Source organism: Doryrhamphus excisus, linkage group LG3 (genome assembly GCF_037039965.1).
Source record: "Doryrhamphus excisus strain RoL-2023G ecotype Guam linkage group LG3, RoL_Dexc_Guam_v1.1, whole genome shotgun sequence".
Lineage (NCBI taxonomy): Eukaryota > Metazoa > Chordata > Actinopteri > Syngnathiformes > Syngnathidae > Doryrhamphus > Doryrhamphus excisus.
The window spans coordinates 21,762,213-21,781,458 of record NC_136359.1 but is presented as its reverse complement, the minus strand read 5'-3'; the positions used below and the strand labels follow the sequence as shown (position 1 = coordinate 21,781,458).

Sequence of the window (19,246 nt, the reverse complement as noted above, 5' to 3'; positions counted from 1 at the left end):
GCGTATGTGTGAAAAGCAAACCTGGTTACAGGTTGGCTCACAATGATTGCATTGTACAGTTACAGTTTTATTGTATTAAAAACCCCATCTTTGGACCCCGGGTGGGTCTGTTCCAGGAAAAATCTAAAGGCTTCTCTTGCTTTCGCAGTAAGAAGGGACTCAGGCTGAGAGATTTGTTGTTTAACCCACAAAGCAATCAGGGGGCTCCAGTCACGGTGTTAGGAGAAAAATGCAGAGCTAATAAAACGGTTAAGGAATTCAAGTTGGCCTACGGTGTAAGCTGTCTCTTCAAACTGTGAGACCATGTTAATGAAATCCCTTTTGAAATTGGAAATAGCCAACATTTCATTCATGTATTGCTGAAAAATGTCAAAGCAACTTCATTTCCTTGTTGCGTTGTTTCTTATATACGTTTTAACATTTCCTTCAGTCAGTGCTGGTGTTGATGCTTCCCAAAACAACCAAGTGGACCTTTCCTCCAGTGGTTTGCCAGAACTTGAGCTTGGACCAGATGAAGTGTTCATCATATCACCGTTCCCAAGCCCGACCAGGCCTTCTTTCTCGCCACACACAGTAAGAACTAGTTTTTTTGGAATCCCGATTGTTACCAAGTATACAGGAATAACCCAGTTTGCTCAGGCATGTAAACCGTTTTTTCCGAATGTTTCAGAAAGAGGAATATTGACCTTAACCGGAATATTGACTGCATGTAAACACAGTGATTGTTGACCCTGTGACAGTAGCCACGTATACATGGACACAAATATTCCAATTCCATTCGGGTTATTTGCTCAAACGGAAAGAATCTAACCTTTGTATACACCTCATTCCGAAAGAAAAATCCGAATCCAATCCGAATGAATATATAATGGGATTCACAGGGGTGGAATATTCCTTTCCCCAATCCGATTGAGGTATCTTGTACCCGCTCAAATGGAAAGTTGTCAGACTTCGTTCTTCTTCGTGGTGTTTTTCGTCTTCTGTTGTTTATTGGGGCTGCACGGCGGTCGAGTGGTTAGCGTTTAGACCTCACAGCTAGGAGACCAGGGTTCAATTTCATGGAGTTTCCATGTTCTCCCTGTGCATGCGTGCGTTTTCTCCAGGTACTCCAGTTTCCTCCCACATTCCAAAAACATGCTCGGTTAATTAGCGACTCCAAATTGTCCATAGGTATGAATGTGAGTGTGAATGGTTGTTTGTCTATATGTGCCCTGTGATTGGCGAAGGAAAAACTGGGAATACGGAGTTATTCCAACAAGTGAAAGAAAAAGTCGAGGAAGTCGGTATCACGCTTTACTGGGCATGCCCCATTGACTATTCTGGTTGATTATAGCGGCGCATGTAGACACTCCATTGGAATATTCCTTTCCATGTATACCATTGCTTTCGGAAAGAGAAAAACTCCTCATGTAAACGTGACCTACTGTGACATTGTGATTGGCGTACATCTGCCTAAACCTATAAAAACGATACATTCCTGAATGGGAAAACACAAAGATTGATGGCAGGACTGTTGAGGAAGAAGCCGTTTGACCAAGCACTCCCCCCCCCTCGCTTGCTTTTGTGTTCTCCTGGAATAAGAGTTGGCAGGAATAACAGTTCTGGCAGCTTTTTTGAAGGACTGGCAAGCTTTTCGGCAGCCTGGGCTAATGGAGTATTATCCACAGAGCCAGATTCCCAGCTCCAATTGTGTGTGCGTGTGTTTGTGTGTGCGTGTATTGCATGCATGCATGCTTTGGCACACAGTGTGTGGTCTTGCCTGTGTGTGTCCTCACTGCAGACACCCCTGTAAATAACGTTGCATGGGCTAAAATAGTTGACTCATTCCCAGATGAACTTCCTGATCCATGTGTCAAACCTTAATGTAAGCGTGCATTAAAATATTTAGCTGCATTATATGAGCACCGATGCATGAAAATCCATTTGAATTGAATAGAGACACTTACAGGTCTGGCCGCCCCCTCCCCCCATTGCTCTGGGCTTTATCACAGCGCTATGTTCTAAGGCTGATTTGTCACCTTGTGTATCAAACCTAAAAGTCATTGTGTTTGAGAGGCTTTAGTGACCAGAGGAACACTTTATTTAAACCCCCAGCTAATTCTTGTCTAGACAAAGCTAGCTGTTAGTGACTCTGTGGGAAGGATTATTCAAGGCTTGTTCGCCCACTGATGGGTTAGCAACCCCTAAAACCTTCACCCTCCCTGGAATAATAGCAGCTGACCGATCAGGAAGGATAATGTAGCATGCACACGTCCAGCCTGTCACTCGCCATCATCCTTTTCCTTCAGCAAATGCATGAATGGAACTCAAATAAAAAAAATATATATCATGTTTACAAAATTTACTATTACCGAATAGGTGCAAAGTTAAAGTCAACTTTACTTAACAAAAAGTCCCATTGGTCATTTACTACTACAGTGGAACCTCGGTTAGCATACGCCTCGGTTAGCATGTTTTTCATGTCACGCCAAAATATTTTGCCTTGGTTTGTATACATTTTCCTGTTAGCGTACAATATGCTGTACATCTTGTTGTGTTATTAATACACTGTGTGTGTTTTTAATGTAATTTTCATCATAAAACTTCCTTGTTAGCTTTGCTAATATTATATAATAATATATATTATATTCATTCATTTTCTACTGCTTATCCTCACAAGGGTCTTGGGGGTGCTGGAGTCTATCCCAGCTGTTTTCGGGCAAGAGGCGGGGTACACCCTGGACTGGTGGCCAGCCAATCACAGGGCACATATAGACAAACAACCATTCACACTCACATTCATACCTATGGACAATTTGGAGTCGCCAAGTAACCTAGCATGTTTTGGGATTGTGGGAGGAAACCGGAGTACCCGGAGAAAACCCACACACGGAGAGAACATGCAAACTCCACACAGAGATGGCCAAGGGTGGGATCGAACTCGGGTCTCCTAGCTGTGAGGTCTGCGCGCTAACCACTCGTCCGCCGTGCAGCCAATATATTTTATATATGTATATATATATATATATATATATATATATATATATATATGCAAACAAGAACCAGAAATCAGCTGTCGCGCCTATATGATGTCATCAGCAGTTGATTTTGTAGTTCTTTGCTAACTACCACAGTTATGCCAGTCTAAAAACTTATTTTGCAGTTTAATTATTATAAAGAAAAATAGTCTAAAAAAATCACTCATGGCTACCAGTGTGAAAAATAATTCACAGGACCAGCCAAAACGTGAAAATAAAGTGCGACTTATAGTCCGGAAAATACGCTAATTGCTGTATTGTATCTATATGATTTTCTATGGGAGAATTTGATTTTGTTTCCGCACATTTTGTTTTTTGGATTATTATTTAATGGATTATTGGCAAAACCTAAATGGACGTCCCGCTGTACCGCAATTGAAATGGGTTCTCAACCTTTCTGTTCTCTTGACCGTTTTAATCGTCTTAATAAATAATGAATGAGTATGTGAGCCAAACACACTCAGTTGGCTGCCTTTTTGACTGAGCGTGCCAAGCAAATCAGTACACTTCCTTCTCAATAAGCCATTTATTTAGTGTACAAAACAATCCGCAGGGAGAGGTGGAGGTGTGAGGAGGAAATGCTTGGTTGTCAGGACCAAGACCAGTATTGTCCTTGCCTCCAGAGTTCTGTCCATATGGAATACGATGCATGCAAACTCTTACATCATGACTACAATGCAGGTTTTGAAACAATTGCTATACTCACACTTGCCTGTGACATGTTGTGTCTGAGCAGAGGGAGAGGTTCCTGAGGCACAGTGACACTGGACCGAGTCCTGCTGGTGACTGGACCCCACCTGACTCCACCAACTTACCTTCCGGTCCCTCCAGCGGCAACTGCTCCAGACCAAGAGCGTGGAGCGTACGCACCTTCCAGGACTTCCTCCCTCCACTGCCGCAGCTCCATAAGAAGTGGTGCAGCTGGAACTCGACCAGCCCTTTCACCAAACTCATGGACAGCGTCAGTAACAATCAGAATCATATTCATAAAAATACACTTGGAATATACTTCCTCCCATTTCTCAAAAACAAGCATGAGGCTAATTGGAGACTCTAAATCAGGGGCATACAAACATTTGCAGCTTAGATTTGTGTTATAGATGTCAATGCAAATTAGTGTTACATTTAATAATACAATAGAGTCCCTGAAAAAACAAAAGCAAAAAAAAAATTTTGATACTTAAATCCCATAATATACCTCTGATACCTCTGTTATTAAACACATGAATTCAGTGAATTTTACATATGAAAAAAAAACTAGGCTGCACGGTGGTCGAGTGGTTAGCACCCAGACCTCACAGCTAGGAGACCAGGGTTCAATTCCACCCTGGTCATCTCTGTGTACTCCGGGTACTCCGGTTTCCTCCCACATTCCCAAAAAACATGCTAGGTTAATTAGCGATTCCAAATTGTCCATAGGTATGAATGTGAGTGTGAATGGTTGTTTGTCTATATGTGCCCTGTGATTGGCTGGCCACCAGTCCAGGGTGTACCCCGCCTCTCGCCTGAAGACAGCTGGGATAGGCTCCAGCACCCCGCGTGATCTTCGTGAGGATAAGCGGTAGAAAATGAATGCATTAAAAAAACAACTGTACTCACATGTACTCGTATGTAGTATTTACTACATTTGTATGTAGTATTTACTACATTTGTATGTAGTATTTGCAAAATGTGCACTTACCAACATCCCGTCTTGTCAAAGAGCCTTCAGGTTCTGGAAAATGTTGGGTGAATTCAATTGTGAGACGGCGCCCTCTGCTGGATTCATAGCTGTGGCACATGTTTTTCTCCTGCAGATAGCGCCATCTGACCACTTTCTATTAAAATGACCATAAAAAAAAAACACATTGTTTACAATGTCATTCCAGGCTCCTGCCTGTTTGGTGGCCGACAACAACAGGAAGGTTTTCTCCGACGTTCACCTGGCATCCAAGATGGACAGCAGCACCATCTCGGACTCTTCTATCAGCAATGCTTGCCATCCGCTCAGTCAAGTCGCCCAAAGGCAGCGGCGTCTCAACTCAATCAGCAACCTGCGGCGCTCCCGCTTCACGGGGCCTTGTTTCGGTTTGTTGTCTGGGACGGTGGACTCGAACAAGACCTCCGGACTTAACCATTCCCAAAGCTCCCAACCTGAGCCCATCTCCTCTGCTTCCTCCATTCAGTGTCCCGTCGAGAGTGGCCAGGCTGCTAAGAGGCATGATTTCCTAGGTGAGAGTGATCACCTGAGCGTCCCCGTGTTTGCCATTTCTGAGGAAGAGGACCGGCAGCCTCTGGTCTTAGCTGAACACCTGGGTCAAAGCGCTGGACTGGTTCCAGGGACATTCGAGGGGAAAAGACCTTCCAGCGAAACCTCCAGCCCTCAGAACCAGAGAGCTAGACCGGAGTGGCGGCCGTGGGGGAGTCAGGTATCAGGTGGTGTTTGTCCACTCCCTTCCACTGCACCCCCCACCGTGACCGAATCAAACGCCATCAATGGCTGCCAGCTGCCTCTTAGTCAGTCGGCAGTGTTGTGCAGCAACCACATGTGACCGGGAAGATTCTGACAAGACTTTTGTGGGCCGGTGAAGCATTCATGAACCCTCGTTAACGCCCATTTGCTTCATGATTGACAGAATCGACTTGTATATTGATTTCTGGTATACGTATCTTCTATTTCTGGATTCTACTCCACGTATGCGGAGGTCCTTACTGCCTAAGGTTTGCAACAAAGAACAGTATTCTTCAGTGGACACTAAAACCTCAACATTTAGGAGCACTTTTTCAAATCAGGTTTTGATGTAGTTTCCTGAATTACTATACTTAAAACGTCACATTACTTTCTATTGTATTACATGCCAATACTCTTTCCATCTAATTAGGTCTACATGTTCTGTAAAGTATAAAACCTACATACGCTTATATACATATACAGTATACCTTTACTGGATTATAAAAGGGAAATCAAAATACTGTAATACGTATACTAATGTACATCTTTAGCGAAATCTAGTTTAAAGAAGAAAAATAGCAATCACAATAGTATTTATCAAACGAGTGGACATTCATTGATGGAAAGTGTGGAGTACTTAATACTTAAAATGAATAATGCTCAGTTTTGAGAGTGGCAGATTTGAGGTAGTCAAATTAAAATTTCACTATGAATTATATAAATTAGGGGTGTCCAAAGTGTGGACCGGGGTCCATTAACAGCCTGTGACTTTTTTTTTTTTTTTTTATAAATCAGACCTCAGCATATTCCAAAAACAGCAAAACGAGGGGGGGAAAGTTTCAGTTGGCATATGCATAGTTTTAGGATAGGATTTGAACATCGCCAAAGTTGAGGGCTTTCTTCACATCACCAAGTCAGATTGTTATGTGAATAAAGATATAATCACAAGACAAAACATAAAAGTTGAATTATTTGTTTAAAAAAACAAAATTCATCCTAATAATCCACACAATGCTGCTATGCAGGCTGTTTTTTTCTGTTATATATATATAAAAAAAAATCTTGGCATAGTTAGTTTATAAAATGTCCATGTAGCTCCTGCATCCTTTGATTTTATTATTTTTTTTTTTTGTATACTATGTGACCCTAATTCGCCAAATTATGTACTGGCTTCTGGGTTTATTCAGAGTCTAAGACGACGTTTCAGTTCTCCAAGCAGCAGGCTTTGTCAGTTTATGCTCAAAGACTAGCTAGGACAGCTCTAGTCCTACCTTCCTAGTGACTGAAGGATGTGTTCCATAAACTAGACTAAATAACGCTACAGCTGTCCTATCTAGTCTTTGAGTGTGAATTGATTGAGTTGCGATTGATTCAATGTCCTGGATGAATGAGGATACGGCACATGGCATCCATGTTCTTTTGACAGTTTGAAATCCACGCAATAATGAAATTAGGCTAAATTGATAGTTCCAGCTTTTTAATGTTATGTTCCGAAGGCAAACCATATCTATATGATGAATGTTAAAGACAATCTTAGCTTTGCTAATACAACACAGGAACACGGCCAAACACTTCTTTTATGTACCTTATACTCTACGGGGGTCTAACCCGACCTAACGGCACATCATAATAAACCAGGTGCTTGCATAAAGTTGCTGACATCACAGAAGACATTTTTTTTCAGTGTCATGAAGGCACCTCTGGTACCTGCAATCATCTCCCATACTTCATGTGAGGTAGAATAAACCTTCACCCTCTTCCATTCCAGCTCAGTCCAGACTTTTACACGGCAAGCGTGTAAATATTTGCGTTAGTATACAACATATCTCCTGTCTCCGGGCAAATGCAAAGTACTACTCCAAAGCCTCTTTAATACCGATTCCTGATTGGAGCGGCTTGGTACTGTTGTTGGCTTACAGTGCCCAGATCTCCGGTGGGGAATAATTAAAACTCAGCCCTTCTGTCGGGGGATCGACTGGACTTGTGCGGAGAGTCTGAGCTGCTATGGAATGCTTGAATGGTTCTTACACCATGACTAAGGGGGTAAAAAAAAAAACACTTTTAACACCTCCAGTAATTTCAACCCCTGGGCAGAGGACAGAAAATGCTCATTCAAAAACAAGCTAGATCACGACTGGGACTACCGATACTAAAATTCAAATACGAAAATAATAAATATTTGTTAAAAATTGAAGAGCTATACGTGTCAACTTCTAGGGACACCTGAATGAAGACAGTTATAAATCAACTAAAGATAAGTGATAACAAGTCAATGCATAATTGACTGGATGCCAACCACGACTGTTTAACAGTTTCTTCATATCCACCAGCAGTTCTACATAATCTTGAATCTATTATCTACAAAGAAATATTCTTGCACAGTGTGTACATCCGTGTTACAGAGTACAGATTTTTTTTTTTTTTTTAAATCAAGAATTTTAGATTCATTTAACCAGTTCGACACTTTTACAGCAGCGTTGTTTACCTGAGAAACCAGAGAACTACCAAAAAATCCGAGCACAATCATCAACATATTCACTAAATAATCCCAATTTGCATGATAGTCTCCAATGAACTGCAACTGTTAAACAGAACATCGCCATTCAGAATAGCCGCCATTACTACTGACTCTGCTTGTTGATGTGTTTAGGGAAGCAGATTAGTGATATCAACAGCTTCAGTAGCCTGTGCCGTAATGCATCGCTTCTGGATATTGATGCAAAATAAAAGTAGAAACAGTAAAAGGTAGGATGACCGGAAATATTTTTCAAATATGAAAAAAGGATTGATTAGTTCAGTCCTGTAGTTATGCAGAATGGGAACTGACTGATGCATCCATACAACACTGATTAGTAAGTAGTAATTGAGTATGACTATTTAATATTCTAAACTCTAATAATATGCAATTGAGTTTGCATTGTGGAAGCCCTTAATTCCTATGGCACTAGGTTACATCACCAACTATACATAATACAGTAAGTCCAGCTCAAAACTAGAGAATGAAGCAGCATAAATCATGCTTACCGAAGTGCGTAAACAGCATAATATATAATAATAACTGCAACATTTGCTCTTAACCGAGCAAAGTTTAAAAAAAAAAAATATATCAAATGTTGGTTCTACGGAAGCTCTCAACTATAAAAAGTAATGTGCATAGCACTGCTTTAATACAGCCCAACGTTCATTATGAAGTGATAATGATTGTTTTGTGGTTGTGTGTGTGTGTGTGTGTGTACATTATGGAGGACTGGTTGCCAAGTCGAGTAGGTGAGATGGTGTCTCCACTGTGCTGGGAGTTGGACCGCTTTTGTTGGCTCAGCTCTTGAAACGGGTCTGCTCGCATATGTGGTTGAATTTCCTGAAAACAAGACAGATGGAGAAATAAGTCCACAACCTTTCATGTAGCACATTTAGCTACCGCAGGTGAAACCAATGGGAGAGTAATCAGAGTAGTCATGGCGTAAAAGAGCCGCATTGCTACCGTGACTCCATCTAGTGGTGAAATGTAGGAATATCATGTGGAAAACCAGTTGAAATCAGATTATTTTAAATACTGTTGACATGTATACAAATTAAGGCTGTCAAAGAAGTACAATTTTTAATCTGATTAATCAGTTTTTATATTAATTAATATGATTATCCACCATTTGCAACTATGTCTGAAATAAAGTTTTTTTTTATTATTATTATTGAAAGAAAGGCCAGGATTACACAGTATATATTTGTATGTATGTAACAGCTCCAAATGACATGAAAATAAAAGTTGTTGTTGTGATCATCTCGACATTATTAAGTGTCATTCCAATAACTAGAGCTCTTCAAGATACACGTATAGTGTCGTAATTACATTGCCTACACAGCGTCAGGCACTGTTTGATTCTGGGGACGCTACACTGTGCATCCCGCGTGGCGTGACTTGCCATGATGCGTATTAATCACTTACACACAAAAAATTAACAGAATGAAGTAAATAAACTGCCGTTAACTCAGTATAATATGACAGCCCTAATAAAAATAGATGTATCCATTTGATTAATTCATCATGTCCAATGCAACAGAGTGTACAAATACGCAATGTCAGTGTTGCAGAAAGGTGACACATCAAATTGCATACAGTATAAAAGACTTACATTGCATGATGGGCCTTCACCTGTGTACGACAGTTACGTCCCCAGTAGCAGTCGGGACGAGACAGCACAGCAGCTAAGAGGGGGCATAATCAAAAATTATTTTAGCGCATGGAAAATTCACATTTCCACAGCAAAGAGGACGTGTAAAGTATAATCATAATATCAAGGCAACAATAATGTAGAGTTTAAAAAAAAAAAAATGCATTAGATTTGGTTACAAATTGGGACAAATCCATACTATAACGGCGACCACTTGGATGTCATTAAGAATAGTCAGTGTACAGCTTGTATAACAGTAAAAATTGCCGCAAATATACCGTATTTTCCAGACTATAAGTCACACTTTTTTCATAGGTTGGCTGTTCTTGAGACTTATACTCCAGAGCGACTTATAAATGAAAAAAATTTTTTTATTTACACTGGATACTTTTCTGTTTATGTTTATTTTTTGTGTAGCTAAATAAGCATTGTTAGCATATCTTACATTTATTCAGCCTGTTCTCTATTCTTTTATTATTGTTAGAACTTGCTTTACAAGATGACGTAATGTCTGTTTTGGGCAAGTAGTTTGTAAAATAAATTACCCGCAAAAAATGCGACTTATGTATGTTTTTTTTCTACCTAATTATGCATTTTTGGCCTTGTGCGATTTATACTCCGGATCGACTTATAGTCCAGAAAATACGGTACTATACAACGTCTTCTTGTATATACAACTTTCATTTCGCGTAGTATTAACCCACAAAAAGATACGCTGATATAAAAATGGTTGCTGAAATGTCAGATGTGTACTGAACAGTTTTAATGAAAGGTTTGAAGACACTTACTTATTCTATTGAATGACAAGCTTTGTCCAAACCTCTGACTGGCACTGTATATCAAAATATGTTCTACTAAATTGAATAATTGAACTACCATCTGACCTGGTAGTTCCGATGCGGGAATATTCTGTCTGTACATGTACGCCAGCTCCTTGAAGACCATCAGGCCACAGAACACACACAGGATGGTATTGGCAGAGATACGACTGTCTGAGAATGGTAACGGGACACAAGTTTAGTGAATTATTGTCAGATGACGACATCAAAACTATACACTCTGTTTCAAGGGCTCACCTGAAAGGGAATATTTCCCCTGTTCTAAGTCATGAACGGCCTCTTTGAGGAGATCCAGCCATGTCCTCCCTCTGGAGGATAAGTAGTTCTAAAGGAAGGATGAGACAAAAGTAGTTGTAATCGATACCTAAATAAAAAGGTAATACAGAACAATTCAATACATAAACACAAGAATGTTACCTTCAGGATCTCTGATTCATAGTTGTTGTTGTTCAGCACACCATCCAGACATTTGTCAGTCAGGTTCAGCTCTGCAAGATAAGTAGTTACTCCTGAATTATACAAGTGTTAAACAGTATGGTGTAGATTTCAGTATACTAAGTTTATATATTGTTAACAACATCCATTCATGCATACCACTAAATCGAGCCAGGCATCCTTGACAACCAATCCTCTGACAACCCCAATAAATGTGGCAGAAAGGACGTTGGCATTGCATACCTGTGAAAACACAACACTGTGGTAGCTATGCAATACAATACAGTCACAACATTGCAAATTACTACTACTGTATACTCAAATTATATTACTATGTGCAGTATACATTCATTCTCTATACCACTAATACTCAATAGGGTCGCAGGGGTATGCTGGTGGCCAGCCAATCACAGGGCACATATAGACAAACAACCATTCACACTCACATTCATACCTATGGACAATTTGGAGTCACCAATTAACCTAGCATGTTTTTGGAATGTGGGAGGAAACCATTCAGCCCAATTTAATTACTTTTTTTTTTTTTTTACTGCTCATCCTGTTCAGGGTGTTCTGGGACCGATCCCAGCTTTCATGTCACCATAAATGTCCAATGAGGCAAGATAAAGTCACTAGATTTGTCAGTAGTGGCTCACTAAATTTGTCATCAACAATCTCTCCTGCTATCTTATGAGGTGTGTTTTAGTAGCAAGAGTTACGATGCCATCTTCTGTATGGAGTTGGAACGACATTCACAGACAAGTCCCATCATAATGTGTTTATGAGCAAAGGCAAAACATGTAATGAAAAATCTATTTGTGGAGGTCCAACTTTATTTGTGGCGACCTGGAATTGTATTGTTCATGATATAAACAATAAAACATGTAAACACTAAATAGCCTTATTACTAAGCTGAGCTGACACTCGGTAAGTACTCACATTGCTGCTGAGTAATCAACTCGGCCCGTCTATCCGGCATGGGCTGCAAACAGCAGGTGCAAACAAGATGGCAGCCTTGAGGAGGGCAGCGGTACTCCTCGTGAGGAGCTGGAAACAGTAAAAGAAGTTGACAATTGAGATATTACATATTTAAATTCAATTCCACAATGTCTGCTCCGTGTTCCCCTCCTCAATCTTAGCTATTAGTTACCTGATGGGATGTCCGAAGATGTTGAGGGCTCTTCCCCAGTAGGATTTGCACAGCCTGCATTGGTGGATAGTTTGACTGGAGGTGGAAAAGAATGAGGCAGAGGTGGTGGTGCCGTAAGACCCGGAACCCAGTAGTTGGAGCCTGTGGCAAACAGCATCTGGCTGCTCCTGTAGCCTGGACACTGTCTGCACAGCACCAGAGGTTGACTATGGACATATTACAAAAACATATTAATAAGTGTTTTGGATGGTTTCATTGTGTATGAAGTAATATTTTGATCTGTGAAGTTACAGGCTGGAATTGATTAACGGCGAGGAGGGAGGAAAATGTGCGAATCTCATGACTCGAACATTACAGTTCATGGAAGATAATGTATATACAGTAAAGTCTCGTTATATCGATATCGGTTATAACGAATTACTACTTATTACGATACTATTTCATTTCTAGTCTTTTATGATATAATTAGTTCAGTTAGTACGATACACGGTTATTATGATAATCCGGTTACTACGATGCCCTTTTCATCTCCCGCCAGCCAATTTGGTCTGCTTATATCGATACAAAAGCAGCTTAAATCAATCTTTGCTTAAGGATTTCAATACCAAAAAAGAACTTTATTTTTCACACTTCCACCACCAGAGTGCAGCACACACACCGATTCCCGCACTTCCTGGTTCACAGGTCATGCTCAACCCGCCCCACATAGCTGGCCAAACACATGCCTGCAACAGAAGAACCAACTGACATAGCATACACACCTATTCCAACGAAGACACAAGCGTACAAATACATGTATTTAATTGTGTTGTATTCAGATATCTTTTTATCGCTTGCAATAATCACTGTTTTTCATATGTACATGCTGGTGTTCGTGGTTTCTCTCGTGTGTATAGATTCTATACAGGCATGTGTTTGACCAGCTATGTGGGGCGGGTTGAGCATGACCTGTGAACCAGGAAGTGCGGGAATCGGTGCGTGTGCTGCGATCTGGTGGTGGACGTGTGAAAAATAAAGTTGACTGGAAGCAGCCGTTCGCCGTGTTCTTTTTTGGTATTGAAATCCTTAAGCAAAGATTGATTTAAGCTGCTCGACATTGTTATATAGTATAGAATAGTATAGAAGTGCATTATTGCCCACTTTTAATGCAGTTCGGCGCAGGATCGGATATATGGATAGTCCGGTTATATCGGTATTTTTTCCGACTCCCGAGAATATCGATATAACGAGACTTTACTGTATTTCAATAAAGAGATCCTTTGTTATTAATAAGCTGCAAGTGCAGGTTTTCAAAATTTTACCTCATGTCAGACGAGTCGCTGTCATTGTCAGAGAGCTCAAAAAGGTAATCCGAGCTGCCCTCCTCATCAGAAAAACACCGTTCAACTTTTGGCTGCAACATGTCCTGAGTGATTTTATTGCGGCTGTCCATGTTCTTCAGGTCCTCCTCGCTTCGACACTTTTCTGTCAAACAAATGCACGCACTATTTATTCACCTGTCACCCATTTTGGAATATACGACAATTAAAAACTGTATTCACACTAACCTGGGTGCTGAATGAGGTAAGCCTCCACTAGATTATTCAGGATGTGGTTCTTACGGATCCTTTCCACAGGGCAGCGGCACGTTGGACAAAGAGAAGAACGCTCCATCCACCCCGAGTAACAGGCAGCACAGAACGTGTGCATACAAGGTTGCAAGCTAACACATGGGGGGGAAAGTGTTTATTATAAACACTATTAAGTGTACTGTATTTAAACATACAAAAGCAACCTGTGGTGCCACCTTGGTTTCGTCTTACCTGACACAGTCATGCAGGAGGTCCTGGCAAATTATACAAGTCAGGGATTCCTCCATTTTATCTCTCTTAGTCTCCTCAACAACATCTGTGCTGGATGCACGTGATATTTCATCATCTTTATCTGGGTATATGAGCAAGAATATTATTTGGGGCATTTTGGAAAATATACAACGTAGGTGGATTTAATTAACACCAAGGAAATTAATGAATCAACACACCAGTTTTCCTTCTCTTGCATTCCGGCTCCAAATTGTTGAGCACTTTCTCTGGTGTTCGTGTCACATCTCTGGCTTGGCCTGTTCGGGTAGCAAAACATGTTTTGTCTACTTGGAGGTCATTTCATAGAGCGTGTGTTGTGGCCGTAAGCACTGGCACTAAGACAGTACTGTATAAATGTTATCTTATATGAAATAAAGAGGGTTGTAGTATATAAGTAAAGTGGTTCTCGTGTCTTTTTTCAGAGAGAAACCCCTGTGGATTCTTTTTTTCAGCCAAGTCACCCATAAAAGCATTTTTGGTTGAAAAAAAAAAAATCTAGATCCAAAACAGTGCTCATCTGTGAGAAGTGTTGCTTAAAACATTTGGAGAAAAAAAATAACTTTAATGAAAAATGTATTACACTATGCACAAAAAAGATTTGGACACATAAAATTACCATAAATTTATGGTAAAATTTAATATAAAAAACATATTTACCATAAAATTATCACTGAGGTCCGAGGGCCAGCTCCAACTTGTGGTACCTAAGACGAGACTTAAGACCAGGGGGGACCGAGCCTTTTCTGTGGTTGGTCCCAAGCTATGGAACTCTCTCCCCTCCCAAGTAAAAAAGGCCCCCCCAACATCGAAAGCTTTAAGTCTCATCTTAAAACCCACTTTTATTCTCTGGCTTTTAATTTGGAGTGAGTCGTATGGTCCTGTATCTTTTAGTTCTTTCTTTTTATTTGAATTGGTTTTATTTTTTTATACTTTTATTGCTTTGTTTCTTGTTTTTAATTTCTGATTTGATCTTTTATTTTTGAATTAAATTCAATTTGTACCTTTATTTATTGTATTTTATTTTTACTTTATTTTACTAGTCTGTGCAGCACTTTGGAAACTCTGTTTATAAAATGTGCTATATAAATAAAGTGGATTGGATTGGATAAAATGAATATTTGGGATGATAAGGATGCAAAAACTAAATTTATCAAAAGGTATTTAGTCTGTCCCATAAACCCATGGGTGGTGTCTTGGATGTCGCTGAGCAACAACAAACCCGACTATGATAACTGGTGTGTATGAAGATGACACCTTGACCAGATCACTATATCTCTTCCTTGATTAATCACAGTGCCACCTAGTGGCTGTGAGCCCTGCATCCTGTACAGCCAACAAATTCTGAAAACACTGATTTCCACAGGGAAGCACAGAACGTTCAAACCTGCTAGCAGCTTTACTGTGTTTGTTTACTAGTTGAATATTGCTTTTGATGTCTCTCTCAGATACGGTAAAACTACTACTCAAATACTGTACTAATTATATCTTTGTAAGGAGGTAGACTGCTCAAATCAACACAAATTTTCCCCACTGTATATATTTTTTAAATCTTGAGTACCCCACAAGTGCCTTGAGAACCATTGTATCGACAGACTTATCATTGCAATAAAAAGACTACAATGCTTAAATAATCTATGTGAAATAAGTAGTGGATATTTACAAATATAAATTTAAAAAGCATTGTTACTGTATTTAATGTTTTTTGCGTTAACGCTACAATTGTACAGTTTCACATGGTGAGCAGATAACCCACCTGAGTTAGGTGTGAAGGGTTGTTGAATACACAGGTGGGACGTTGAGGTGGAAGGCTGGGGTTCTTCCTGTGTAAGATCCCGAGGAGCCTTTGAGAGCATGACAGGCTCCACAGAGAGTGCCATTTCAGAAGGCGCGATAGGAACAGGACTGTGGGCTGACATGTCTGATTCAAAGTGGACAGTTACTTCAAAATGACTACTCCAGCCTGTGCAATAAGAGACTGAATCACTTTACACTATAACTTGTGGTACTTACCAAAACTATCGTGTGATATAGGCTGCTCGTCTTGGATTGAGTGGTAAACATAGGCAATATCTGAAAGATGAGGCAAAAAAATGTTTAAAAATCAAGACAACCAAGTAATAGGAGAATGAGGTACAAAGTAAAATTAAAAAAAAGTTGCATAAATAGAAACTCACTTTGTTCGGGTTCATTTTTCCTGTATACAAAGTAGATCACATCGCCATTTTGAAGCATGTGAGTTTGTTTTTTGACCAGTTTGGCCATGTTGATCACTGTGCCATTGGTGCTAAATACAAAACAACAAACATGTGGACGATTACAATAAATATAATTGGCAAGAAACATGCATAAAATACAAACTCAAAGGCTACAACAACAATTAGGTCGACTTGCACTGCATCTGAAAGTGTTAGGAAAGCATCTAAAACCTTGTATCTACTGTCCGCAGTAATTGCTAAGATTTTGTAATTGTGTTAATTTCTCATTAATATGCGTGTTTGGTGCATATAAATGCACTCCTACTCCTATGCAGGTATAATGGTTGAATATTCATCATACCTCATATCTTCAAGCCACACTTGCCCGGAGTTTTCATCTTGCACAATTTTGCAGTGCTCCCCTGAGACCAGTTTGTTGGCAGGAAAAGCCAGATCACATCCTGCAATAAATGAAACACTAAATGCAACATACTGCATTTGATGTCAACTTTCAGACTCGTTCATAACCAGTATTACAATCTATATAAACTGAATTGCATAAATTGGGTTTACGTTACATTGAAAACCTTTTCAAGCGCAGACATAAGCTCACCAATTAAGACTAGACGTTTTGCATTGCAAAAAAGTATGGACCCCCACAAGCCCTTTATCAAACAAAGCAAGGAAATATAGGCCGATACAAAAATACCTACTTAAAATTCGGCACACATGTTCTCAATGGACGCCTTTTGTTACCATCACAAGAGGCTGTCCAAGTTTGCTGCACTAAAGGCTTTGTGTTTTCAGGGAGGGGGGAGGTTTTTAGGGCCCCAGACACTGACATCGATGTCTGCATTTCCAGACATTTGCAACAACCACTGCATTCACACCAAGAAACGTTAACTGCAGCAAAATTTCAAAACAAAACTATACTTATTCCCACCTTTTTTCCGGCCAACTGTGCATTCTCTGTTGAAAAGCAGCACCACTCCTTCACTGGAGTCCACTTTCACCAACTTCCCCCATGGTCGACCTCTTCTGTGGTTGTCCATCTCCCAGTGTTTGGAACTAAATAAGAGGTTAAAGGGTGGAGTGGCAAAAAACAGATCAATTTCTTGCAATGATGATTATTTTACAACTTTGTCACTGCCAAGAATGCTGAGATCATCCACTTTATTTGTAATTGTAAAGAATACTCAAATCATCAATGAAGAAAACTTATGGAACTTACAATACGTACTAAGAATCTTCCCTGTCGTCACTTGCAAAATTGTTATTGTAAGTTACACCCTGTTCTCTAACATGGTGGCGAAACATTAGGTGATTCAATCGTCAATTAGCAGTCTATATATCTATATCCACCTATATATATATATATATATATATATATATATATATATTATATGGGTGTCGGATGTACAAATGACTAGCATAAACCTACACAACTACGTCCACACTAGCTACCGCTAACGTTAGCAGCTATCTACGACGCACAAATAAATCGGCACTACAAAGCACAAATCGTGTTTAAGTAATATGTATTCTGAAAGAATTACTTTACCGTGGAAAATGATGAGTTTGTTGGCTCAACACTTTGGTCGACAACCCTACCTTACGGTCATGTTCCAACGCGGAACAAACACCACTTCCTGCCAAGCTCAGTGTTGACACTTGTTACTGTGATCAGCGGTGGAGAGAGGGTGCTTGGGATTTGTAGTCGCAAAGGTTAACCCGGAAGTAAGGAAATAGCGTCATCGCTTTTGGGTTGAGTGAATTTGTTAATTGATTTACTTTGCAATGTGGTGTTATTTTTTACACAAAGTGATCTGTGTCGTGGCTTGCTTTATGTATTTTTTCATTTTTTATAACTTTGTCTTCATTCTTTTCTTCTATGAATTACAGGATTTTATTCAAATTCCTTTCCATCCAATGCCAAATCGGCACATAGTAGGAAACGCTACTCGTACACCAAATGTTTCAAAGTACGTCCGGGGTTAATTTGGGACATGCGGCTGTTTTTTATTGTCCTTGATATTTAAAAAATATATAAATAAATTTGGAAACAGGAATAAAGGGAAATATTGTAGAAATGTTGAAATAGTTAAGAAAAAAGTCCTAATATGAGGAAAATTAAGTTGTAACTGTTACATTTTATTTTATTTTATTTAATTTTTTTTCTACCGCTTTTTCCTCACGAGGGTCGCGGGGGATGCTGGAGCCTATCCCAGCTGTCATCGGGCGAGAGGCGGGGTACACCCTGGACTGGTGGCCAGCCAATCACAGGGCACATATAGACAAACAACCATTCACACTCACATTCATACCTATGGACAATTTGGAGTCGCCAATTAACCTAGCATGTTTTTGGAATGTGGGAGGAAACTGGAGTACCCGGAGAAAACCCACGCATGCACGAGGAGAACATGCAAACTCCACACAGAGATGGCCGAGGGTGGAATTGAATCCTGTTCTCCTAGCTGTGAGGTCTGCGCGCTAACTATTTTATTTTATTTTATTTTATTTTATTTTATTTTATTTTATTTTATTTTATTTTATTTTATTTTATTTTATTTTATTTTATTTTATTTTATTTTATTTTATTTTTTATTTTATTTTATTTTAAATATGACCCTTATCTTAACAATACTGCACATTCTGTATCTGCGCATGTGTGTGTGTGTATTTTATTGGATCCACCATTTATGCAGAGTGTATTCTTAAGGAAAAGCATCATATCAGCAGTGAAAGCATTATACTACACGATAAGAATACCACTGCAGAATGTATGCAGCTTCTTTTGCATGCCCACACTGTCAATCAGCATTTCTTAATTGGATCAAAGATTACGGGTGGCAGCTGTATAGAACATCAAACAAGTAATTAGATGCAATAATAATGAGAAAAATAAACCTTAATTTCGCCAAGTGGGAATGAATGGAAGCCAAGGAATAACATTCTCGGAAATTATCTTTCTCTGGTTGAGGCTAATTGCTGGAGGATGTCCTCTTAACTGAGTGTGAAAAGCTGTGTCTAATTACTGCAACATTAATCAGGCATTAGCTTATCACAAGGTTAACTTATCAGGAGGGCCCAGAAGCAGCTGGATGTGCCATTTACCCATACTGCACTGGGCCAACTGGTCCACAAGGGGTAGTGCTTGTTCTTCCTA

The 19,246-nt window shown here is 39.7% G+C and overlaps 2 protein-coding genes across 3 annotated transcripts in view; one reads left to right on the top strand and one right to left on the bottom strand.

Annotated features, from left to right (window-relative positions):
• LOC131128316 (uncharacterized) overlaps window positions 1–11,774 on the top strand; it is a 35,609-nt gene extending 23,835 nt beyond the window's left edge. Inside the window, exons 5-7 of the mRNA XM_058071039.2 lie at window positions 431–573; window positions 3,754–3,978; window positions 4,886–11,774. Coding sequence (XP_057927022.2) covers window positions 431–573; window positions 3,754–3,978; window positions 4,886–5,548 — 1,031 coding nt within the window. The 3' untranslated portion in view covers window positions 5,549–11,774. The remainder of the gene's footprint in view (window positions 1–430; window positions 574–3,753; window positions 3,979–4,885) is intronic.
• chfr (checkpoint with forkhead and ring finger domains, E3 ubiquitin protein ligase) lies at window positions 4,660–17,759 on the bottom strand. 2 transcript variants are annotated; one of them, XM_058071040.2, is made up of 18 exons: window positions 17,689–17,759; window positions 17,021–17,145; window positions 16,439–16,538; window positions 16,057–16,166; window positions 15,893–15,952; window positions 15,636–15,800; window positions 14,062–14,139; window positions 13,844–13,964; window positions 13,589–13,743; window positions 13,343–13,505; window positions 12,042–12,247; window positions 11,831–11,938; window positions 11,051–11,134; window positions 10,874–10,944; window positions 10,694–10,781; window positions 10,502–10,609; window positions 9,579–9,651; window positions 4,660–8,806 (listed from the first exon to the last, which is right to left on the bottom strand). In XM_058071040.2, exons 1-18 carry the CDS (start codon window positions 17,697–17,699, stop codon window positions 8,764–8,766), a joined length of 1,869 nt encoding a protein of 622 aa, XP_057927023.2. In that variant the 5' UTR covers window positions 17,700–17,759; the 3' UTR covers window positions 4,660–8,763. The 2 variants fall into 2 exon arrangements, with proteins under 2 accessions (XP_057927023.2, XP_057927025.2); XM_058071042.2 differs by lacking the exon at window positions 17,689–17,759 and adding an exon at window positions 17,639–17,679.
• Between the last annotated feature and the right edge of the window lie 1,487 nt (window positions 17,760–19,246).

Bases quoted from the DNA above. Each gene is read 5' to 3' on its own strand.
- chfr (XM_058071040.2), bottom strand. The intron at 15,801-15,892 runs GTAAGTACCACA...ACTTTGAATCAG, and splicing joins TATATCACACGATAGTTTTG to ACATGTCAGCCCACAGTCCT. The intron at 11,135-11,830 runs GTGAGTACTTAC...GTGTTTTCACAG, and splicing joins GTTGATTACTCAGCAGCAAT to GTATGCAATGCCAACGTCCT.